Source organism: Mytilinidion resinicola (genome assembly GCF_010093595.1).
Source record: "Mytilinidion resinicola strain CBS 304.34 unplaced genomic scaffold BDZ99scaffold_35, whole genome shotgun sequence".
Classification (NCBI taxonomy): Eukaryota; Fungi; Ascomycota; class Dothideomycetes; order Mytilinidiales; family Mytilinidiaceae; genus Mytilinidion; species Mytilinidion resinicola.
The window spans coordinates 8,756-30,824 of record NW_022985471.1 but is presented as its reverse complement, the minus strand read 5'-3'; the positions used below and the strand labels follow the sequence as shown (position 1 = coordinate 30,824).

At 48.9% G+C, this 22,069-nt stretch overlaps 11 protein-coding genes across 11 annotated transcripts; 2 read left to right on the top strand and 9 right to left on the bottom strand.

Moving 5' to 3' along the window:
• Positions 1-374: 374 nt before the first annotated feature.
• Positions 375-1,359, top strand: BDZ99DRAFT_527872 (uncharacterized protein; the record flags this gene model as incomplete). The annotated part of the gene is made up of 2 exons (XM_033726307.1): positions 375-674; positions 733-1,359. The coding sequence occupies 2 exons, from the start codon at positions 375-377 to the stop codon at positions 1,357-1,359; spliced, it is 927 nt and encodes a 308-aa protein (XP_033568872.1).
• Positions 1,360-2,741: 1,382 nt separating this feature from the next.
• On the bottom strand, positions 2,742-3,161 carry BDZ99DRAFT_527871 (uncharacterized protein; the record flags this gene model as incomplete). Its single annotated transcript, XM_033726306.1, has 2 exons — positions 2,742-2,881; positions 2,954-3,161. 2 exons carry the CDS (start codon positions 3,159-3,161, stop codon positions 2,742-2,744), a joined length of 348 nt encoding a protein of 115 aa, XP_033568871.1.
• A 1,611-nt stretch (positions 3,162-4,772) lies between these two features.
• Positions 4,773-6,236, bottom strand: BDZ99DRAFT_527870 (uncharacterized protein; the record flags this gene model as incomplete). Its single annotated transcript, XM_033726305.1, has 3 exons — positions 4,773-5,796; positions 5,877-5,989; positions 6,039-6,236. The coding sequence occupies 3 exons, from the start codon at positions 6,234-6,236 to the stop codon at positions 4,773-4,775; spliced, it is 1,335 nt and encodes a 444-aa protein (XP_033568870.1).
• Positions 6,237-7,703: 1,467 nt separating this feature from the next.
• On the top strand, positions 7,704-8,188 carry BDZ99DRAFT_429095 (uncharacterized protein; the record flags this gene model as incomplete). Its single annotated transcript, XM_033717211.1, has 3 exons — positions 7,704-7,804; positions 7,872-7,909; positions 7,962-8,188. Coding segments are annotated over exons 2-3 (228 nt in total), but the record flags the coding sequence as incomplete, so codon positions are not given.
• Positions 8,189-8,469: 281 nt separating this feature from the next.
• BDZ99DRAFT_504179 (uncharacterized protein) lies at positions 8,470-9,845 on the bottom strand. Its single transcript, XM_033724026.1, has 2 exons — positions 9,041-9,845; positions 8,470-8,990 (listed from the first exon to the last, which is right to left on the bottom strand). Exons 1-2 carry the CDS (start codon positions 9,600-9,602, stop codon positions 8,590-8,592), a joined length of 963 nt encoding a protein of 320 aa, XP_033568868.1. The 5' UTR covers positions 9,603-9,845; the 3' UTR covers positions 8,470-8,589.
• An 821-nt stretch (positions 9,846-10,666) lies between these two features.
• On the bottom strand, positions 10,667-10,940 carry BDZ99DRAFT_455360 (uncharacterized protein; the record flags this gene model as incomplete). The annotated part of the gene is made up of 1 exon (XM_033718438.1): positions 10,667-10,940. The coding sequence occupies exon 1, from the start codon at positions 10,841-10,843 to the stop codon at positions 10,667-10,669; it is 177 nt and encodes a 58-aa protein (XP_033568867.1). The 5' UTR covers positions 10,844-10,940.
• Positions 10,941-11,164: 224 nt separating this feature from the next.
• Positions 11,165-12,171, bottom strand: BDZ99DRAFT_577146 (uncharacterized protein; the record flags this gene model as incomplete). The annotated part of the gene is made up of 2 exons (XM_033728658.1): positions 11,165-12,066; positions 12,129-12,171. The coding sequence occupies 2 exons, from the start codon at positions 12,169-12,171 to the stop codon at positions 11,165-11,167; spliced, it is 945 nt and encodes a 314-aa protein (XP_033568866.1).
• On the bottom strand, positions 12,092-12,821 carry BDZ99DRAFT_552114 (uncharacterized protein). The gene has a single exon (XM_033727045.1). The coding sequence runs from the start codon at positions 12,784-12,786 to the stop codon at positions 12,556-12,558; it is 231 nt and encodes a 76-aa protein (XP_033568865.1). The 5' UTR covers positions 12,787-12,821; the 3' UTR covers positions 12,092-12,555.
• A 3,031-nt stretch (positions 12,822-15,852) lies between these two features.
• Positions 15,853-19,652, bottom strand: BDZ99DRAFT_210982 (copper-translocating P-t). The gene is made up of 2 exons (XM_033713340.1): positions 19,005-19,652; positions 15,853-18,952 (listed from the first exon to the last, which is right to left on the bottom strand). Exons 1-2 carry the CDS (start codon positions 19,450-19,452, stop codon positions 16,011-16,013), a joined length of 3,390 nt encoding a protein of 1,129 aa, XP_033568864.1. The 5' UTR covers positions 19,453-19,652; the 3' UTR covers positions 15,853-16,010.
• Positions 19,653-20,278: 626 nt separating this feature from the next.
• On the bottom strand, positions 20,279-20,562 carry BDZ99DRAFT_469206 (uncharacterized protein). The gene has a single exon (XM_033721441.1). The coding sequence runs from the start codon at positions 20,463-20,465 to the stop codon at positions 20,310-20,312; it is 156 nt and encodes a 51-aa protein (XP_033568863.1). The 5' UTR covers positions 20,466-20,562; the 3' UTR covers positions 20,279-20,309.
• A 367-nt stretch (positions 20,563-20,929) lies between these two features.
• BDZ99DRAFT_527865 (uncharacterized protein) lies at positions 20,930-21,995 on the bottom strand (the record flags this gene model as incomplete). The annotated part of the gene is made up of 2 exons (XM_033726304.1): positions 20,930-21,267; positions 21,323-21,995. Coding segments are annotated over 2 exons (1,011 nt in total), but the record flags the coding sequence as incomplete, so codon positions are not given.
• Positions 21,996-22,069: the final 74 nt, after the last annotated feature.

The following is a 22,069-nucleotide window of genomic DNA, read 5'->3' as shown; positions in this document are numbered from 1 at the left end:
AGTTCGCTCACCGGAATCTGATCCTCTCCAAGTACGCCTTGTTGCTGCCTTATGCCTGGGATATCTGCCATTGGCTGTAGTTTCTGTGCCACTGAGTGCCACCCTGTCCATGAACCAATAATAGTTGAACAACGCCCAACCGCTTTCTCTTAAGTTGGCATCTTGCAGGTTTAGTGGTTTGTTATCGTATTTGAGGACGTGTTCCCCTCTTTACCCTACGTTTGTATCCTTTCTCTGGCACGAAGCCAACACATTCGTCGTGTCAAGTCACAAACAACGTGAACTCGTACTCGTGCTATGTTTTCACAAGTAAAAACGGCCACAGGTATCAATTTCTCGTGGCTGCGTCAAAGTCGTTCATCATGCCTTCGTGGATGCCGCTATTCCAGGAAATCGGTCGTGGTCGAGGAATCGACGTCACCAACTTCACTATAGCGGACAACATAGGCTGCTTCATTAGCAACTGTATAGAAAATGTTCATAATCTTCGCGCCAATACCCGCCAAAAACTGAAAGAGTGGAGGAAACATCTTACTCTCACTGCAGTGGTGGCTATCGCGACGTTTCTGGGCTTGGTTGTTGCTATCGCGAATCTACCCCCAGCCATACAAACCAACGATTTGGCGCGGTGGACAGCGAAGAAAGATTTTTGGGAGTGGTGCGCAAATGAAGAAGTAAGACACTTATGCGTGACTTGACGCGTTCAAAGACGTTTGCTCAATTCATACGCAGGCCAGTAACCATACGATTTCTTCGGACTGTCAATCAGCATTGAATCAACCCTTACGACCGCCTCCGACCGCTCGATCCGTCCATATTGTCAAGACCGCGGCTCCATCCTGCCCTATTAGGTATAAGCCTTCGTTTCATAAAGCGAAGATAATGAGACGCTTCTGGCGTGCTGGCATGGTAGCACTGGTTGTGGCTATGATTACATGCCTTTCCCTAATCTACATCACTGGGGGGGTGAGACGAGAAAGATCCAGCGCTCGTCAACTCACCGATCCCGAATCTCTCATCGGCATCACCCGCAGGTCCGGAGATCGTCATGCTCGTTTCGCAACGAGTGAGTCGTCTTCGCCTACCGCGTACTCATCGAACGTTGGACTTGGGTCGCAATATTCAATTATACGATCCCGCAAACGTTACGCTCTTCAAGGAGACGGCGGTAAAAGCAAGACTCTCAAAGACTTCGAGCGACGGGTTCTTGAGGCCGAACGAAGCAGGGCAAAGCCGAAATTCGAAGCCTCCGAAGTCTCGAACCTTGTTTGTAGAGATGGGAAATTCTTCTCTATGACTCTGAAGGAAATCAAACCCCGGGACTCCATCTCATCTCTCAGACGGTCTCCAACCATATGATAGAAAGACCAAGATCCCTATTTGGACTGACAGGATCTGTACCAAGTATGGGCTTCCGGGTTGAGAGCGTGCTTCAGACGTAACGGAACATCTTGTCCCAAAAGTGGGTTCTTGGATTACACCTGTGTCGCCAACTTTGTCACCGGCATATCTGTTAGAGTCGATGTGCGTCAAGTCAGGACACGCACAACAGCTACACAATACAACTGAGACTCTGAAAGTCGGCTATCAGACATGTTGCAGCATGATCGATGTGCTCGCCACGCCTAGTCCATCCTGTTGGAAAATGTAAGGGTCGCCGGATCTCTCCGAGCTTTTTTCATTCGGGCCCTCCTAGTGCTCTAAGTAAGCTATATTTAACCTCAAAAGGCCCACTGCTTACGGGAGTGCCATAGCCATGACGCCACAGCTGCCATCCGCTTGGCCATTGAGACTCAGCCGCGACTTCCAATATGGGGTCCGCAGTATGATCATCCAAAAAATGCGCTCCGAGGGGATGGTAACGGAGACCTTTCCTGTTGCTAGCAATCTCATGAATATATGTCAGCAAATAAAGGAAGTATCTTCTAGCAATAATTGCAATTGGATTCTGTGAAGCTAGTTAAGGAGGGCAACAAGAGTATTTTGAAGAGCTCTCCGCCACTTGTAACTACTTCCCTTCGTGCATTGCGAGTAGTAGTCATTGAATTTCGTACAGCAGACCTTGATACGCACTACAGGGCCAGCATGTTAGCAAGCGCACCTGTAAGAGAGTCACAGAGGAGAAAACTTACTTTCGTATCTCCTGAGTGCGTGCTCCCACCTCCGTACTTGGCAAATGTAATTAAAACAGCTGGGGCCGATGACACCGCAGCGACGCGGCTTGTATTCCACCAAAAATATCCTCGAAGATTTTAGGCAGTGGATACCTGACTATCATTACATGCTTGGGAGGCTGAAAGAAGCTGAAAGTTGAGCTCCTATGTTGAAATGGTTTCGAGAATATTCATTTCTGCATATGGATTCCTTGTCAAATATCCCTTATAATGTATTAATATTATAGTGGCGACAGGGCTACATCTAGACCAATCTAGCCTTTCATAAACATGACATATGGTTTAAGGGGTTATTTTTCTCATCTTATTCAAGGATGCTTCATGCATTTCAGAAAGATCCGTCGCTCATTTCTGATGAAACCCGAGTGTCACGTAGCTAGAATGCAGCAATGATTTTCATTGACTCATTCCATCATTATCCGACTACTAATCTACCTTTCAAGGAACGTGGAAGAATGAGCTCAAAGCGCGAAAGGAATGATTGAGATGCAATGCATCTCCAGCAAAGACAGCCTTCTGCATAGTAGTTAGCGAATACCGTTCCGATATCCAAAAGTTGATCTCACCTCAATATTCCTTAACACAGTAGCTGCCCACTTGCATGGGCTCATCCTTCCACCACTGCTGCTGGCCATACTCGCATTCCTTGATCTCATGCTGACAGTTCTTGTCCTTGTACATGTAGACCTTCTTAGCCTTACTATTTCCTACCGTCACGATTCCGTATTATCATTGAATTTCAAGCAGAAATTGACAAGAAAGATAGGAGGCTGAAATACCCTTGTGCATGTATGCACCGGTGCACTTCTTGTTAGATCCCCATTTGTGGCAGTCGCCATAGCCCCCATAGCCGGACTGGTACCATTCGCCTCCGTTCTGAAGGTCAAACTCGCAGGACCATTTGTCGTTGGAGTTGCCGCCGGGGCTTGGAGCGGCCGAGACGGTAAGGGCGGCAGCGAAGGCCAGGGCGATTGCAGTAAATCTCATGTTGGTGATTGAAGTGGCTGGATACTTGATATATTGCTTAGAAGATAGTGTATTGAAGAGCTGATGAGTTGAATTGAAGTGCACTTCGATCAGCTATATATACCTAGATGTCTCGTCACTCTGGTCTAGCTTCATGACGTCTCCTTGGCCGTAGACAGATATTTACGTTGCTTATTGTGGCTCTCAGTATCATGATGCTGCCACTTTCGTCAGCAACACGTCTCTTAGCACCCGGGTACAGAAATATCTGTTCACTGATTCCATATCCGGAAGTATGCGTTGCATCGTCTGAGTTCTTTGGCCCCTTTTCGAGACTAGTCTATCCTCACGCGTTAGCAGAATGGCTATCTCTGTAATGACAGTCTAGGACGATTCTAGCCCACGGAAACGTTTCCGTGATTCTTCAGTGGACGGCACAGCGACGGATCACCCTGAACGCTGTGTATGAGTGTCCAAATCTTACGAGAGAAGAACTACTCGACCTATCACTTGTATTAGAGCTCAGCCGCCATTCATGCCTTGGCAAATTCAAGACCACGACCGTTCGATATTGAATACTCTGGCGTAAAGCCCTGCATTTACCAGAATCACAAATCTGGACTAAGGTATCAGTTTCGGGGTCAGATCAACGGTATAGAACATTCTAGGTTGAAAAACGACCTTGTTGGGATGCATTGGATCCGTTTCGAGGCGAGCCTACCATCACCGCGGAGTTTCGCAGCTGGATGATCTAAGCGTTCCTCGTTGTTGATTGGTATAATTTTGAGTTTAGAGAATTACGGGACTAACGGTACTGGAGCACAGAAACTGGGTGGTTTTGTCCATAGAGATGAGGGCTTGGCTGCAGTAGTCTACGCTTTCCCCGCTGTCGATCCATTTGGCTGGAAGCTTCGGAGATCGTATCAGCCAGTGTGAGGACAGAGATTCCGCGGTGGTTCTATTTCTAGGCGTTCACCTCTACGAGACCCAAGACGTAGTCATGCTAATGCTTTGCACTGGCCCGACTGCGGAGAAGCTCACATTCCCAAAGTCGAGGAAGCTCTCTAATCGGGACTTTTCGGATAAATAGGAGTCTAAACATCACTTTCTTAGCCATGAGATACGTTCACTAGCGCCTAATTACGCACATGTTTTCCCCACAGTTTGCACCATGGTCAAACGCTCTATCCAGGAACACGTCACACGAACCCACTCGTGCGGTAAGGCCTCCGCTCAAGACTTCCAATTACACCTCTGAAAAATAGTTTAATGCGGGGAAGCTGAGAGATGGACCGTCCCAATGGATGACGCGCGGATCTGCATGAGCTAACGTAGTGCTAGAGGGTAGGCCCGATGAACCATGGTTGACAACTATTAGCTGCAAATCTTAATTTGGACTCATCATGAGCGGATGAATGCTACACATTCGCTATCCAAGACGCGTAAATAGGAGCACGCAAGGAACTTAGTAACGAGAATGTGACCAATTACTGGCATCATGTGATTCTCCAAGAATATTAATTGCCCTGTGGAAATCATGGTTCGTGACTTTAACCTGAGAATGACCGAGAATTAAACCACTGGGTAAATGGAACGACTAGGAAATGTATGCACGTAGCGCCGTGGACTATCTCAATATCCCAAAGCTGACAAAGGCACAGGAACGGTTGGATGTCTTTCAGACCGAGCTCCTGGCATTCTTCCCAACTCCAATCCGCCGTCCCTCTCAGATATCCTTGCCCATACATGTCCGTTTTTTCTATTGTCAGCTTCGCCCTTCCTACTTTTCAGCTCAGTCAACATCGTCATCAGGATGAGTATAAACGCCCCCAAGGGAATCAGCTGTCCGGAATCCCACAAATTGAACTCTGGATTGGGATCCTCAATCCAACCAGAGTCTTTGACCCATACTCGAGCAATACGAACTTTGTTCCAGACCCACACTGACGCCACAGTCGGGATGAGTAGCACAACGAGCCAATATATGGTAGTGAACCATCCCCGGGCGTTTGTCCAGAGTCGCGGGCCAGGATTGCCTTCTCCGTGCCTGCCCTCCCATCTGCGAACGCCTATCGAGGCGTGTGCTATCAAGAACGCGAAGACTAAGACAATGTAGAAGAATCTCTCAGTCGGCCACCGTGACGGTGAGTTCTGGAACCCAAGATCGGCCTGGTGATCCTCCGCCTGCTTCTTGGTTCGCGACCACAAATCAGTCTCTAACAAGCAAGCTACCGGAAGCAAGATTGCACTGTCATGTCGATTTTGGGGTGGAGGCCATTCTGGGGAGTAGTTGTTCTCTCCGAATATGGTCAGACCGACGCCAATGAAGGCTCCGATAGACAACAGGACCCGGAAAGTTGCCGCCCACGGGTTTCTCCAATAAGTTCGTACCAGTGCTACCGAAAAGACTAGTACTGATAAGGAGATCGTCATCATGTCGGCAGCAACGGTGAAATGGTAGGACGTCAGCTGGCATTTCTCTTGGGCGGCAAAGCTAAGGATGAACGCAGCAACCAGAATGGTCTGGGCATCTGACGCTCCAAGCACGTAGCCTCGTATACCTGCCCTGATTCGGGCTCTATATCGTATCTTCCGTTCCGGGTCATCAACATCTTCATCCGGCGGGTCTTTGAAGTAGTAGACGAATTTGAGCACCCTATGCACACCAAGAGTCAATACTCGCAAGGGATGTTCTGTTCACTAAAAGGCAGAGTAGAAAGACGTGGGATACCGTACCTGCCGTTAGATGCCAGCTTGCGGCTCAACTCGAATCGCGAGACGATCTCAATAGCCACAAAAACGAAGGCGACCACGATGACAGCAAAAAGAGAGAGCATGCCTAGCCATATCTACCCTCATTAGTACTGATAAGTCCGAGAGAAGGAAACTTTGGCATACACCCTGACCTGCGATGCCTGGTCGCGGAGTCATTTCCCCCTTCGTAATATTTCCAATAGATAGGAGCTGATGGTTGGGACCAAAGTGAAGGCCGCAAGTTTCATTGAGATCTATGCCTTCAGCCTTGCAGGAATCCAACACCATAAACTGGAATCCGCCTCTAGATTGAGGCTTCATAAAGCCGAACGTGTTCCCCATTTGAAGGATGTCCAACGAGGCTGCGGATTGCTATAAACGAAAGGCTCGATTGAGAGCTGTAGAGATGTCGGCAGGGAGAGAGATATCTACACGCGAGGCTGAGGCAATAGTAAGGGTATATAAACGCTGACAGGTAACTAAGAGAGGAATTAGAGGGTCTGAGATAACCGGGATAGCTGAGAGGGTGAGCAACGACATATACTCACAGCACATCGGAAGGCTCGTTGAAGCATGCCGGTCTTTGTGCCTAAAGGTGCATTGGCTCTCTGTGCTTTTGCGAGGCTGAGCGGGACTATTGGTACAATTGAAGACGAGGCTGAGCTTGGCTGGCTCCAGCCTCATGCGTTGTGATCCAAGATTGGAGTCTTGTGCATGCGGCTCGACCGGTCAACCGTGTTCAGACTAGATCAGGCTTGGGTCAAGCGCCGCAATCGAAGGATTAGTATGTCATTTTCCGTAGAGCTAGCTCCCGGATCTTTCCAGGCCTTCCCTGGGTCACTTGCAGCTCATAATAAGACGTTGTTTAGAGTGATGGAATAAAAACATTGCAACCGACTTCGAGAGAGAATACGAAAACGAAAGACAGTACTCAGCTGTCAGCCTGCTGCGCCTCCTCACGCTTCGCCAAAGATGTGGGCGATATCGCCAGCCTTGCACGTGAAAGTCCTCGCACGTGACCCGAGACACGGCTCGACAATCTGCGTTTCTGGTGAAGGGACGGGAAACATTAATGCTAGCTAAACATCCTAAAACTCGACTGTAAAAACGCAGGGGTAAAGTCCAGGTTACACTCAGCTCAGGACGGCTTGATCGTCACTCGTACAGAAAGGAAGTAGTCATACCAAATTGTCGCTGTACAAAGGAAGTGGAGAGAAAATGTAGGAATGTGCGTCATGAAACTACTTCGCTGTGCTGAAATATAAATTCGGGAAATTTACCGGCTCTCCTGCTATCAAGTCGAAGTCGAAGGGTCCCGGGGCTCTAGTCTGACGACATCTTTCAAGTGGGGGACTAGAAGGCTGACAGCACCAGTCTTTTTATAACTTAGCGTTAGAAAAAGTAGCCCTTATGGGCTTAGTCTGGGGCAAAGGAGTACTTTCTAGGTTTAGCGTAAGGCAAAGAGCGTCTCAGGGGTAAACGGGGCAGAGCACGCGCAGCCAATGAGAGCGGCAGAGAAGTATCCACCGAGAGAAGGATATCGCCCATGCCAAGGCGAGGGCTATACTTACCTAGTCATGTGTTTTTAAATCCTGGCCCCCAGCATGTACTAGCATGTATAAAGGGAGACTCTAGCCGGATGCCCCAGCATTCATAGGCACGAACCTTCCTCCTCGCAACTGCAAGCCCCTCCCGTGCTCAATTTCGCACAATATGTCAAAGCAACTCACACTTTTCGTCAATTTCTACATCCAACCATCTCGCATCGAAGAGTTCAAAGAAGCTCATCGCCCAGTCTGGGCCGCTTGTACTCAGGTTGAAATTGATGTGAACTCTGATTTCTATGGGTGTCTAGCTCGTTGTTTATATACTAGGGGAAGGAGGGGGGCCAGCCCCGGGGGCATAACGTGGTATCTCTTCCTGACGCGTTACTTGATTCATCCTGTTTCCTGATACAGTACTGATACCGTGCTGCAGCACTGCTGTTGCACTACCTGTTACTTCCTCCTGTATCAGCATGTTATCCTGATACGTTACTGCATATGAGTTGCTGACCCTAGGTTGTAGTGCCGCAACCCGAGTCTTGTGCCGCAGAGCCGGAATGCATCCTTTTCGACGTCTTCCAAGACCCCGAGCACCCGGGCCATTTCCGATTTCTGGAAGTCTGGAACGCATCACGAAAATGGTTCGAAACCAATCAACTCACGAGGCCTTATTACTCGACGCTGTGGGAGAAGTCCAAGCCAACCTGGGAGAAAGAAATGGTGACTCAGTACTTTGAGCGAGAGGGCGAGGGATTCAGTTATCGAAAGAAGTATCTAGAAGGAGGAGAAAGCACAGATCCAGCTTAGAAAACTTGGTGGAAGCACTTCTTCGTGTCTTTTGCTACGTATATGGTCGTGGAGTATTGGAGGAGTCGCGGATGAAGGGGCCGGTGAGACGCGATACCTTAAAGCGGCACTGTGCCTTAGGATCCTTCCTAAATGTCGGGAACATGTCCATTTCTTTTTATGGATACAAGCCCTATCCGTTTTACAGAATTCTCAGCATGCATCTCAACACGTGCACGCATAGGCGATCGTCATATTTTCTTGGATGGCTAACGATATCTTTAGGTATCTAGGCGCCAATCTGATGAGCACTGCCACATGGCGCAGCAATTCGGCTTCTGTTGTGCAGAGGGACAAGACTAATCCTAGTGCTCGATCCGACAAATCTGCCTCGCAGCTACGGTGCTGGACCGGACGCAGTCGATGCAAAGCCCCTTGCTTTTCTTGAAATCATTGAGCCTCCAGTTGCGCATTCTTTTAAACTTGGGATCAGTATGCCACCGGTAGTCGCATGGATCCCATTCGCGGGATATGGTCGGATCATCCATGTTCTCCAATTTCTCAAGAACCTCTGAGATTGTGGTATCAAGCGTTTGTAAAGGCCCTGATCTTTTTGTCCGAAGCAGCTCCATATAAGCAGAACTGTGCCGACTTGACCAGCTACAGCTACATCTCCTGTCGTCATCCGTTCCCGCACCTCGTTCTCCATCAAGTAAGATCTGCTGTAATTCCACGCGCATGCGGCTCCGTCGCTCTTCTAAGAAGCCTATAGCGAAGCATTAATGCCTGACTCGAAAAGCTTTGCACAAAACTTACAGATAACCTTCCATGGAACAATCTCAAGCAGACCAATGTCCTCATCGGCGAGCGGGAGGTAGGAATCTTTATGGAGAAGTATCATTGCGAGTGTAATCTCACTGAAAGCCCGCGCATTATCAAGTCTGTATGCAGCAGCCATGAGATGTCCAAGCTCTACAATATCTTGAAACTCCCCTGGGTTCAACCAAAGCCTGATGGCGTGTTTTATAGCAACAATGCAGTCAAACTTATCCGCGGCGACGGCAACGTCCAGGACTTCGGTTGGGCCAAGGGTTTCAGGTACATCATCGTTGCGGAGATGGAAGATGTTGAGAAGAATCTCCAAGGCGTTTGCATCGTCATCCGGCATTGGTATCCCCTTAGGACTGTCCCCGTGCAAGTCCTGGCCTTCCGCAAAGTGCGGTCCGAACATAGCGTTGAAGTATTTCGAGGCATTCTTCAGAACGGTTGAACAGACTTGTATTTTTTTCTTGTGTGGGCCAACGACCAAAATGATATCGCCGTTTTTAGCAATCTCAGTGACTGAAGTCGAGGACTGATCGCTATTTTCTGTCGCCATACTGTGTTCCTACCATGAAGGGAAATGTTGGCGATTAAGAGCTTTTAGACTGTAGGACCTCGACGGCGACGCTGTTGAACTAGTTGCTGAACGTAGCCTCGGCTTGCGCAATGTCGCGAACCTGTACGTCTTGGCTGGTAGGACCCGCCCAGGTGATTCGGATGATGTTAAACGTGACGGATAGGAGAATCATGGTAAGGAGAAGGGAAAGTGCTCAGAGTGGAGATATCGTGTGCTGGCAAGAACGAGGTGATGTGGCTTCGCTTGGCGCTGAGCAGTGCTTGAGGCCCATGAAAGCGGCTCAGCCAGTCTTTTGAGCGAGGAGTGTGAGATGTTCTCAGCCTTGCACGTGATTTCTCTCCGAGCGCTCCTCATATAATAGGCTAGAATACATGCTATCACCGAAAATTGCAGGAGAGTATAATGCCTAGTGTTAATAATAGAAGGTTTTAATCTTAGAACGGTTAGGAGATTTATAGGGGGTGAGCACGTGGTAAGGGGTCTAAATAAAGCTAGCTTCGGATCCGACCTATGTACCCTGCCGAACGTTATTGCCACTCCCCTTCCTCTCGTCTAACCATTCACCGTAGTATGTGCCATTAACGAGCTATAGTACTGCTTAAACCATCTCAGCCAGCTCCACTGGACTATGTGTCGCCCTTCTAACAGTATAGCGATATAGCTTAATTAGCCTCCATCTTCCTCGGCACCGTCTTGTCCATCATATCCTTCTCTTGCGCTTTCGAGAAAACCTTTACACCTTCAAGCGACCGACATCTCGATAGGTGAGAGCTTTCTCGACAAGTACATTAGGCATTGCAAGATATTGCCTTGTAAATTCAGGCGTTTCATTTTACCTGAAGGCAAATACAATCGAGATCTGTGGATAGCTCATTTTCTACCAGGTATTTCGGTCTCCAGCGTCCATGAGATAAAATAGTTATCACAGTTCACACCAGCTCAATCTTTTCAGGCATATGGCCTTTTGCCTTATACTCATTGAACACCTCTCCGTTTATAACCCCCTGCACATGAGTCTCACCAACGACCAAGAAGCCCTTTTCCTAGCTCCGAAGAACAAAAGGAACACGACTATCCATCATCACAGCAATGCGATCTCCTCTTTGCGATTCTGCAGGACACAGCCCCAAATAGCCTCTCTCAGAAATGAAGAATCGTCTCCCCAAGGCATATTTCTCGGCTCCGTAGTCCCCAGGGAACAGCGCAGCACGCTCATCCATGGTTGATCCAGGTGCAAAATCTCTCTGTTGCGAGACACTCAGTCTCTTAAGGAATGTGACATCTAGAGGAAACACATTCTCTCGTAGATGAAGAAATGGGTCAGGGACTACACATGGCAATTGAAAGGGTGAAATGATAAGATCATATTGGCCCCCTTGCTAGGAGGTAGAGCTGTGCTAGCTCTTGTCTAATAGACATTGATTCGACGACTTTTTCAATCACGTGCTCGAAGTGTGCGCCCTGCCGCCGGGCACTGGAGACTTGAAATAACAGCTCGCCGAGCATGTCTCTTCGACCGGGAAAGATTGCTTCCCAAGCTGCTACATCAAAGTGTTCCTCTTCGGCGATCTCGTCCAATTCGAGGTAGGTGTGCACGGCCTTGCGGTACTTGGATCAGTCCAGATACTAGATACATGAGGTGTTCGTGGAATCCAATTCTTAGGGATAGGCGGAAGCCAGTCCTGGAACCCGACGCGGCGCTCCTCTTCGTCCGGCTGGAATAGGTAATCTGGTATGGGATAATCGTCTTCGCCCGAGTGGTCCGCGCGCAGAGTCCGCCATAATGATTCCAATCGTCGACGAGCAGTTTGGTAGGGATTTGGGTGATCTGAGAGCGAGTCTAGGATAGCTTTACATTGGCCTACGTTGATCATGAAGTGAGTGGCATTTTGCCACTGTTTGCTGACGTCTGAAGGAAACGGATCACTTAATATTTTCATACTGTCCCAAATAAAGCCATGCGCGGTAAGTGTTCGCATATCCCCTGAGATTGATAGGGATGGGATGTCAGCCCAGAGGTCACAAGTCCGTATATTGGTCCTGCGAGGATATCCATTTAGCTCCATGTGTGATTTAACCTGCTCGGCTGGCTCCGTAACAAATTTGGGATCGGTTAGGGCATTGGTTGCCTTGTTCTCAATATCGATTGTGCACTCTTGGCCTTCATGTTTAGGTTCCTCCTCCTGGCTGTCATCGTCGGATTCCTCCTCCTTGCTTTTATATTCGGCATCATTCCACGTATGATTGTAGTTGTGAGCGGGAAGGAGAGCTGCGCTATCACTCACAGACCAGTCGGGAGCCCAAGAGGGGAGGTCAGAGAGAGGTCGAATTCGACAATGTCGACGCACCTCTAAGGTTTGACTGAAAATGATATTGGCGGCTGCTAATTGGCTGAAAACCCGCGACTTCGGGTGGTCATAATCGGGTCGAAGATTGTCAAACCCTCAAATACTGAGGTCAGCAATACCGAGCAAGCCGTATACTTTGTCTCGGCCTTCCGATGACTGTTTGCTCCGAGTTTTAAGAAGCCATGACAGCAGAGAACCATTACCGCCTGTTTTCCGAGCTTCTTCGAGATTCAAAATCTGTTGTAGCCCAAGAATAGGTAATCGCCCTAACTTCCGCTGTGACTCGATCCAGTGAAAGGCACGTACGAGGCAAGACCAGGTAACCCGTTCTTTTCCGCAGATAACTTGTGTCTCGTCAGCTTTCTGGGCCGCCGCTCCAATGACGATTTCTTGTAACACCCAGATTTGATTCCAGTACGGTCGTTCCAGAAGTTTATTCAGGGCTGCTATTTCCAAGTCAACTTTTACCCCCTCTTTTTGACATGTACCAAATTCCTCGACGAGTTTCACCGCCCGTTGACTATCATCAGCCTCTTCAACTAACCATATCACAAGTCGTGTGACACATCAATAGATCATGCTCATCAATTCCACCTGTTCTGTTCTCTCCTTGTCATCGGTCTGGCTGATACATATAGCGTCAATCCAGAGGTGTTGCTTGGACGAGCGTACTCGCTTGCGGCGCAGAAACGAGTCAAAGTTTTCTGTGATGTCCAGACGACGACCATCGACAATAATGTAACTAGATGGTGCGGCTTTGCCCCAGCAGTACGAAACAGCCTAATAAGATGAGGCTCGACAGGCGTTGGAGTCATTCAACATCGTTGTAATCAGGCTGCATCGCAATGTGTCGTCCCATTTGCCTTTCCTGGCCGGACTAAGAACAAGCAATCGGATCTCGCGTTTCGCCGCATTCAGCGGCTAGTAGCTGTAGGCAGACATTTTCTGCAGTTGCGCAAGTGTCAATAAGAAAGATAACTTTGACTAAAATTAAAAAAGATAGGGTTGCTTGCTTTACACTGTTCGCTGAAGAATCGAGGAGGGGGAGGCTAAAAGAATACTATTGAACTGCGGCTGAACCAGGCACGAGAGGTGCAGGAAACTGCCAGCCTCGTTAGACGCCCAGCCTTGCGGCCAGAAAGGAGCCAGAGATCGTGCTTGGAAGGAAGCCAAACCTTCGTGCCTGCCTTAAAGCGAACTCAAACCTGCACAAGGTTTTAAACACATTCAAAATCCTAGTCAACGGTTGAGCAGAAGTCTAGATTATATCTTTGATCTAGCCTCATTTCTTAGGGCTTTCCTAGGCAGACCGCCTGCGGTTTGCATCGCCTGTTCTTGAACCAGGAAAGACATGTGGCTAGCTGAGCGTCGTGGCCCTCCACTGCCATGGGAGCTTGTAAAATCCTGGCCCTAGTCAAGGCGGAGTCTCAAGGCAGCAGTAAGTTTGGTTCCCCATGCAAAAGATTGGTGAGGAATCTGAGGTGTGAGGTGTTCTCAGCCTTGCACGTGATATCCTTTGAGTCTTCATCTTTCGATATGGGCTAGAATACATCCCATTGCCCAAGGTTCTAGGAGAGATTTTTTGCATATCATAACATTCAGTGACAATGACAAAAAGGGTTTCAACTCAGAAGGGGTGGAGGATTCATAGTAGGTAAGCACGTGGTCAGTGGCCGAAAGAAGCTAGCTTCGGCCCCACCCACACAGCTCGCCGAACCTTCTTATTACTACATTTATCCCTTTTACACTTTCACGCGTATATATTGGGGAGGGATATTGGCACACCCCCTAATCACTCCGCGCACACCCCCTAATCACTCCGCGCACACCCCCTTTTTCACTCCACGCACACTCCCCCTCTCGTGTGATCTTCTGATTGGCTGGAGCGGCTCGGAGCTTCGTCCGGAGCTCTATTCTCACGTGCATTTGCACGTGTAGCCTTTCTTATTCACTTAGCCGTACGTGAGCTCATACGTGAGGCTATACAAATCGGCATAGCTATACAGCCTCTCTATTTTATTGTGCATTCTTTCCGATTCGTGTGGCCTTACATATGAGCTCACGTACGGCTGTATATACGGCTGCACGAATTGGAAAGAATGCGCCGTAGAACGGAGAGGCTGTATAGCTATGCCGATTCGTATAGCCCTATGTATAGCCTTACGTACGAGCTCACGTACAAGCTTACATATGAGCTCACGTACAAGCTCACGTACAAGCTCACGTACAAGCTCACGTACGAGCTCACGTACAAGCTCATGTACGAGCTCACGTACGGCCTGGCGTATAGCATCACGTGCAGAGAGATGTAAAGGTGAATGCTCGGAGGAAGCTCCGCGCTGCTCCGAGCCAATTAGAAGGTGGTGAAGCGCAAAGAGAGGGGGGGTGTGCGCGGAGTGATTAGGGGGTGTGCCAATATCCCCCCCCTATATATTATCCCAGACGCATAGTTAACCCAAAAATAGCAGCATGTATAGCAGGTCTAAATACTAAAATGTCTAGTAGTAACAGTCATAGGCATGCCACGAATTTGACCTGACTTTCAAGCGCCGCAGCTCGATATTGAGTTTCTGATAATCTTGATGTAAAAATTTAATAAGAAGAGAAAAAGAGTTATAGAGAAGTCCTATCTAACGCCGTTATCCCTCGCTACCTAATCACCTAAAAGGCCCTCCTAATTAGTATTTAAGTTGCTATTAAATTTGCTCAACACCTTAATAATATATTTAAGATAGGTGTAGTTTATATCCTGCTTCTTGAATTTAGCCAACAGTCTTGCCGTTGTAATTGCATTGCAAATCTAGCGTCTATTTAATTCGGCCTCCGCAGGCTCACTTAAATAACACTCGATATTGTCGAAATTAACACTAATTAGTTGCGCAGCCTTTCCCTTACTAGATTCTAGATTGCTAATAACTATAGGAGCTACTCTATCTATATCCTTTAGGTGGTTAAGGAAGTTCTTCTAGATCTAGTAGCGTTGGCCCTTAGTCAGGTTTTAATAGTAGAGAGAGAGCTAGATACGCAACTTAAATTATTTGTTAAACGCGTTCTAACGCGAATAGAAACCAGGGCATTGCGCTCCAGGTTAGTAAGCGTCCGTTGCTTAAGGAAGACGTTGGCCTTATTAAGAAGTACTACGCGGTTCCAGATTCTGCTAAGATAAAGGTTAGACTGAAGGTACTTTTTAACGTCTTCTAGCTTTATAACTATGTTCCCGCAAGTCACCCGGTAAATCAGCTATTCCGCTATCTCTGCAATACTTTTAGTATATATATTTTCCCGGTGCCGGGGCCTCTATGGAGCAGGATTATAAGACTATTACTTTTGCTTTTGATAATATCAGTTCCTTGCTCGCGGGCTATCTAGTTAGTAATTAGGGCTTAGACAAGTTCTTTGGTTTTGCTGTCAACAATATGATTTTTGAAGGAGAGCTTATTCCATAAGACCTCTTGGATCCAGTGCAAGGAGTAAGCGGACGGAGCGAATTATAGGGGTATAGTTCGCAATCCATTCCTAATTAATCACTTAGCACTGTTTATTAGAGAGATTATAACTGGCGTAAACGGTTTACGGACTAGGCACGGACCTCTATTCACCCTGTGCATAGAAAAGGGGTACCTGTAGAAGCCGTACGGTATCAATAGCAATGTCCCCAGTAGCACTATGCACACAGACGACGCTTCAAAAGCTATACAGATGTGTTCACTAGACACCTACTAATATGCAGTCTGCATACTCCGTAAATAGGTTTGTTATTTGGCAAGTCAGTTGTGCTGGATTAAAGCTAGGATGTAAAGAAAACCGAAGAGTATCAGATAGTAATATCGGACAATCCGAGAAAGAAAACAATTGCCGGATGAAATCTTTTAGGTAATTGACTTAAAAGAAGTGCTTTGTCGAACTCTTCATCCCACATATATCCGTCTCATATCCGTTCATTTTCCTACCCAACCCTGCCTCTCATAAAACCTGCTTCGTCTTGTCAAGCCGCCAACACCTCCCCCTCATCTAACAACTCTTGGCAAAATCGCTATGTTCAGAACTTTGCCCATCTCAAGCCGACCGCGATAGCAATGACGGGTAGGACGCTGACCAGTTCGCCAAGACCGGCATATTGAGGCGGAATCCTAACCACGGTGTCTTTGCTGGCGCTCACAAGCGCACCGGAGGCGAAAAGTAGTGCCAAAACGTTGTAGATGAAAGACCAAGCGAAGTTAAACTTGATGCGCAGCACGGCGGCACGAGAAATGTCGATCATGGCCACGACACCCTTCAGTGAGGGTCGCATGAGCACAACGTCTGCCGCACTTTGCGCGACGTCTGTTCCAGAATTCATGTGCACGCCGATACTTGCTTGAGCCAGGCCGATAGCGTCATTGGTTCCGTCGCCAACGAACACAACAGTGGCTCTCCTCTTGCCAACGGGAGTTGCCAATAGCCTCTGAATGTACTCTTGCTTGTCGCCGGGGGTACAGCGAGCCTTGACCTCATCCGGAGTGAGCCCTAGCTGTGCAGCAGTGTGCCGAACCGCGCCGTCATTGTCACCGCTCAGAAGCGACACATGCACGCCCTTGTACTTAAGCTCGGCGACAGTGGCAGCGGCATCGGGCCGGACAGTGTCGGAAAGACCAAAGACGGCATAGAGTTTTGAGTCGAGTGTGACGCAAAACAGCGTGTGTCCGCCAGCTGAAGTCGCTTGCACACGTGGGTCGGCCTCAACCGCCAGCCAGCGAGCATTCCCGCCACGAATGCGTTTGCCATCGACCATGCCCTCGATTCCTCTGCCTGCGACTGCCTTGATTCCGCCCACCCGAGCAGGGCTAATGCCTTGCTCGGTAAGATGAGCGGCAACAGCAGCAGAGACGGGATGCTTGCTATTTGCCGCCAAACCAAGTATCATCGCTCGCACAGTGGCATCTTCCTCTGTAGCAACAACTTTGAGTTTCCCTTCGGTAAGAGTGCCGGTCTTGTCGAAGACCACATGCGTTGCGTTGTGAGCTGTCTCGATGCTATCCGCCGATTTGAAGACAACTCCCCGCTCGGCGGCTACACCACTGCCTATGACAATGACCATAGGCACTGCCAGTCCTACGGCACAGGGGCATGAGACGATGAGAACGGCGATGGCATATGTGATCGCTTGGATGGCAGCTTCGGAGCTGGATTGCTTCCGTACTGCGACTCCGACACCAATCCAGACGACAAAGGTGATGACGGTGAAGAACACGATCACAGGGACGAAATAAGATGCGACACGGTCCGCAAGGTCCTGGATCTTCGGCTTGCTCAGCTTGGCATTATCGACCATTCCAGCGATTGTACTGATGGTGTTCTCCCCTGGCAAGTGCGTGAGTCGTACGATAAGTTTGCCCGAGCCATTAATAGACCCAGCGATTACTTTTGAGCCGACTTGTTTTTCAATTGGTCTCGATTCTCCTGTTAGCATAGATTCATCAATCTCTGAAGATCCGGCTATGACAATTCCATCAGTCGGGATGCGAAGCTCTGGAATAACACTAAACACATCTCCGTACGCAAGCAGTCGGGTGTCTATCTCGGCAATATCGGCACCGTCCTCGGTCACTAATTGCGCTGTTGAAGACTGAAGGGATCGAACTGAGATGGATTCAACCGCTTTTTGACGGGCGAGTGCGCCAACCCAACGCCCCACCATAATGAGAGTCACCAGTAGAGTGCTTGTTTCAAAGAAATTTCCCGTAGGAAATGGCTTTCCACTGACGAGATATCCAAATGATACAACAGAGAAGATGTACGCGGCGCTTGTGCTAAGGACGATGAGCAGATCCATCTCAATCATGCGAGAGAAGATCAGACTTTTCAGAGCCTTGGGGTAGAATGGTCCGGCGATAACGACCTGGATAACGGTAGCGAGTGCTAAGGATGCAGCACCATAGGGGATGGGACGATGCTTAATGGGAGCCCAGGCAAGGACCAGTACAGGAATTGTCAACACAGCTGAAAATAGAGTCATAACGGCCATATTGCGAACATGCTTTCTACCAGCGGCCAGTCCTGGATCAATGGAAGGCGGAGCGAGATGGGAAGGGTATTTCGGATTCTTTTCCATCAGTTCTCGTGCACCAATGACTTTTGGGTCAAAGTTAATACGCACCACCCCTTTGCCAATAAGCTGCATGCTATTAACACCTAGAGGTAGTGGCTGATCCAAATATTCTTTGACATCGCCAGTAGGTAAGACCTCGATAGTAGAGCCTTGGGTCGAGATCCAATCGCACTTGAACTCAGTGGTTCTTTCAAGGTGCTTCACCACGCCCTCCGGAGACATTGCTGCGATGTCAAGATTGAACTCAGCTCGAGCCATGACTAGGCTCGTTTTCAGGTTACTGACAGCCGGTAGAGTTTCAAGCACTCGCTGCAGCTTAGTTTCACAGCCGGTGCAAGTCATACCGCTGATGCTCAGTGCAACATACTCCTTGCCAGCGATGCCCTTTTCAACATCGGCGGGATCGACCAGAACCGCGCTATGGATAACTTTAGTGGAATCGTCGCTTGCACAGTCTTTTTGAGCAACGCCGCTTTTAACTCTTCCCTTGGCTTTGCTGGCACTGTCGCCGGATTCGCAGCATCCACGTTTGCACGCTGAGTCTTGGACCTTCAACGCGGCGTTACGATAGCTGGCTTTTTCATTACGAAGACTGCTGGGACGTTTCTTGTTGCAACAATCTGTCGAGGTGGCTGAAGAGTTTCGTGGACTCGCCCTTCCTCGGCGTTCATCCGCGGAAGATCGCTCTTTGGTGGCACAGCAGGACTCCTGCCCGAGAGCAACAAGAGCTCGACAAATGCAGCCCAAAGCAGCCAATGTCGTGGCATACCGCTCGTGGACACGTTTCTTGTGATATCCACAGGCGGTACCCTTAGTTCGACGCTCGTTCCCACTAGCCGTTGTGCTGCATGTGCTTTCGCACTCTCGAACCGCAAGGCGATCAACGCACGAAGCTGCGAGAAATCAGCATAAGACACAATTTGGGCGGGAGAGACTAGTTCATACCATCGCAGCATGGGATTGATTTGCCCTTACAGTGTGCCGGCACGTCATCCCGCCTGTCGGCGTAATTCTTTGAGCCAGAGCAGCAGCTACTTCGGTCATCCTTGCTGGGCAGTTCATTCTCGCTAGAGCAACACTTGTCCTCGCAAGGGTCTTCGACAAGGTCCTGCTTAACAGCACTGCTTCCAGAACAGCATCCATCTTGGCAGTCTTCCTCAATGAGCTTCTCTTCTTCCTTGACCGGCCGCTCATCTTTGCCAGAGCAACAGTTATCCTGGCATACCTCTCTAGCGATGTCCTGCTTCGTATCATTGCTTCCAGAGCAGCACCCGCCTGGACAATCGTCCTCGGTCAAATCCTTTTCTATCGTACCGCTGGCGCAAGGAGCATTGTCGCCTCTCGCGCAACACTCACCACCGCTTTCATCGACAGGATTGACAGATGAGCTCATGGTATGCAAGCGGCAAGCCTTCGAATATTCAAATTGATATGAGAAGAGAACAGAAGAGAGGGAAGGATGTTGGAACGGACGATCTTGCGGCGTTACGTAACATTCCGTCGTGTTGCGCCTTATCTGCAAAACCCCGCTTCGCTACTGGAACTCGCCCATTCACCGGACCTATCAACTGTTCCTTGGTTCTTGATGCACGAATGTTCTTGATGCGCAAATGATCTTGATGCACAAATGTTCTTGATGCACAAATGTTCTTGATGCACGAACCTGTTACACCAAGGAGCCGGACAGAATCTATGCGAACCGTTTCCGCTTCACGACCGCCCAGGAACCTCTCTCCGCCAATACACCACCGCACACCTCTCAAGGCCATTGACCGGGGCTAGAAGATCCCGAGATGACTTTCGCGCGAACCTTAGTTGCGGACGGATCGGGACCAATGTTTGGAAGTCTTACGAACGACTGCTCTATGGACAGTAGTAATGATGCACGAAAGCTTCTGCTCTACTGGAAGATGTACGACACGTACTGGGAAAGCAAAGACGTGGGACGCTCTGCAAGAATGCCATTCCTTCAATAACTTACACTCTCCTGAAACCCACTTCCAAGGATCCAAAAATCGGCAAGCTTTACCATCGCTGTCTGGTCGAGGCTCTCGAAGGCCACATTTTCTTCGCTAGCAATAACAGGAACTTCTTTGGTCTTGCTCCGCTGCCGTCTAAGCTCAAAGATTATGTGGATATCGTATTAAATGTACGAACGCCGCTTATGCTGTGGCGTGTTGAAGATAATGCTGAGAAATCGGGGTTTTTGATCGTGGGACACTCAGGTTGAAAATTGATGTGAACTCTGTCTTATTTCGGGGGCCCGAAGGCCAAACTATATACTACGTAGGAAGTGACTGTATGCATAGGCAGAAGCACTAATTGGAGGCAGCAGTAGGCAGCATTAGGCAGGGTAGGCCACCGTACCCCAACCCCTCTCTGTAGAAGTTGTAACTGGCTAGGCATGTAGGCAGCTACTATGCCAGCAACTCCAAGTCTGTACGTAGGTGACCGTGAACCGTATGAGTTGTTGATCCTAGGTTGTAGCTGTTACAACCCGAGTGGGACCGTGCTACCTTTCTGGGGTCATGAACAATTCCGAAGCCGTTACTGCTAATGGTCTCAAATCGGATAGTATTACCTATTTACGTTTTATATGATGGGATGGTAAGGATGGGTTGTTCAAGGCGTTTAGGTGCTGATTAGTTCTACTCAATGGAAAGAGGACACTAGATCCACGTGAGGAAGGGTACATTTCTATCATTAACATCGTTTCATCTATTATAGACGTCCTCAAGCTTTCAAAGAAATCATCATATCTCGTAGAGACCGATCCATCAAAAACCCTCATTCCAGATAGATCGCCATTCGAGCTCTCGCCAGAGCCTTCGCTCGATATTCCACGCCGTCATGTGGTAATCAGATTAAGATCAACGTCCAAGAGTATCATTCTGTGGTGCAGGAGGGTTTCCTGTGCTCGACAGCAGTGGTGAGCTAGATGGATTACTCGCTGTTACGGAGGAACTCGATAGATTGCTTGGTCTCATGGGGGACCTTTGCTGCAATGTTGGAGAAGGATACAGCTGCGGCTCATCGATCTGCAGAGTTGGCGTGATCGGAGCCGAGGCCACGGTGACGGTATAATTGTCCTTCTTCTCTGGAAGTGGAGAATACTGCAACGACGGAGACTCGGTTTGGGTCGGTGCGGTGTGCTGACCGGTCTCTGTATCGTTGCTTCCTCCACGACGGCGGCGCTCGCTAAATTTGTCTAAGAGAGCGTGTCAGTCTTCAACCTAATCTCGAAACAACGGAAGAACACCTACCACCAATAAGTTGACAGAAAGTGAAAACAGTCAACAGCGTCAAGAAGATAGGCACCAGCTGCCCGAAGGAGTAAGCAACGCTTTCCGGGTTCTTTCCATCTTCCTTCTCGATCCACCCCGAGTGTCCCATCCAGCTTCGTAGGTTCCGGATGTAAACGAAAGAGTAGATGATGGCGACAGTACAGAATACGGCACCACCAAATTGATACAACCAGAAGAGGTAGTAGACCCATTTCGCTGGCCCCTTCCGTTGGGCCCGTTGGTGATCCGCCGCACGACTGCGGCGATGGTACCAGAGGCGGAAGGCCTCGGCAATGATGGCGAACCCGTACCAAAGCACCATCAAGATGAAGAAATTCCAGCCTACGATCTTGTTATTGGGCGTTGAATTCAGCAGCGTCTTATCAAAGAAAGAGTTGGAGTCCTTAAAGCTCTCGTCCAGTGTCTGCTTCAAGACTCCCGCGGTATCTGATTGGAAGCATGCAGCGTTGAGGACTAGAAGTGAGTCTGTCTCATTCCGTTTCGGGACATTAGTCGGCCATCGCGGTATCTGAGCGACGTTTTGGTTGGCGAGGAGGAGGCCGGTAGCGATATACAGCCCGGTAACGAGGAGGATACGAACGACGGCGAGGATCTTGTGCTTCCAGTATTGTGGCAGCCAGTTAGAATGCTCCTACGCACGTCTGTCTACGCGTCTCAGCTGTACAGGGTTCACTTCTCAGCTGGACAGGGTTCACCTGTTGTTTT

Coding starts and splice junctions, on each gene's coding strand:
- BDZ99DRAFT_504179 (XM_033724026.1), bottom strand. CDS start 9,602: ATGGCGACAGAAAATAGCGATCAGTCCTCGACTTCAGTCACTGAGATT. Junction 8,991..9,040: donor TGTTCCATGGAAGGTTATCT/GTAAGTTTTGTG, acceptor GCTTCGCTATAG/GCTTCTTAGAAGAGCGACGG.
- BDZ99DRAFT_552114 (XM_033727045.1), bottom strand. CDS start 12,786: ATGACTCCAACGCCTGTCGAGCCTCATCTTATTAGGCTGTTTCGTACT.
- BDZ99DRAFT_210982 (XM_033713340.1), bottom strand. CDS start 19,452: ATGAGCTCATCTGTCAATCCTGTCGATGAAAGCGGTGGTGAGTGTTGC. Junction 18,953..19,004: donor ATCAATCCCATGCTGCGATG/GTATGAACTAGT, acceptor GATTTCTCGCAG/CTTCGTGCGTTGATCGCCTT.
- BDZ99DRAFT_469206 (XM_033721441.1), bottom strand. CDS start 20,465: ATGCCTAGCCAGTTACAACTTCTACAGAGAGGGGTTGGGGTACGGTGG.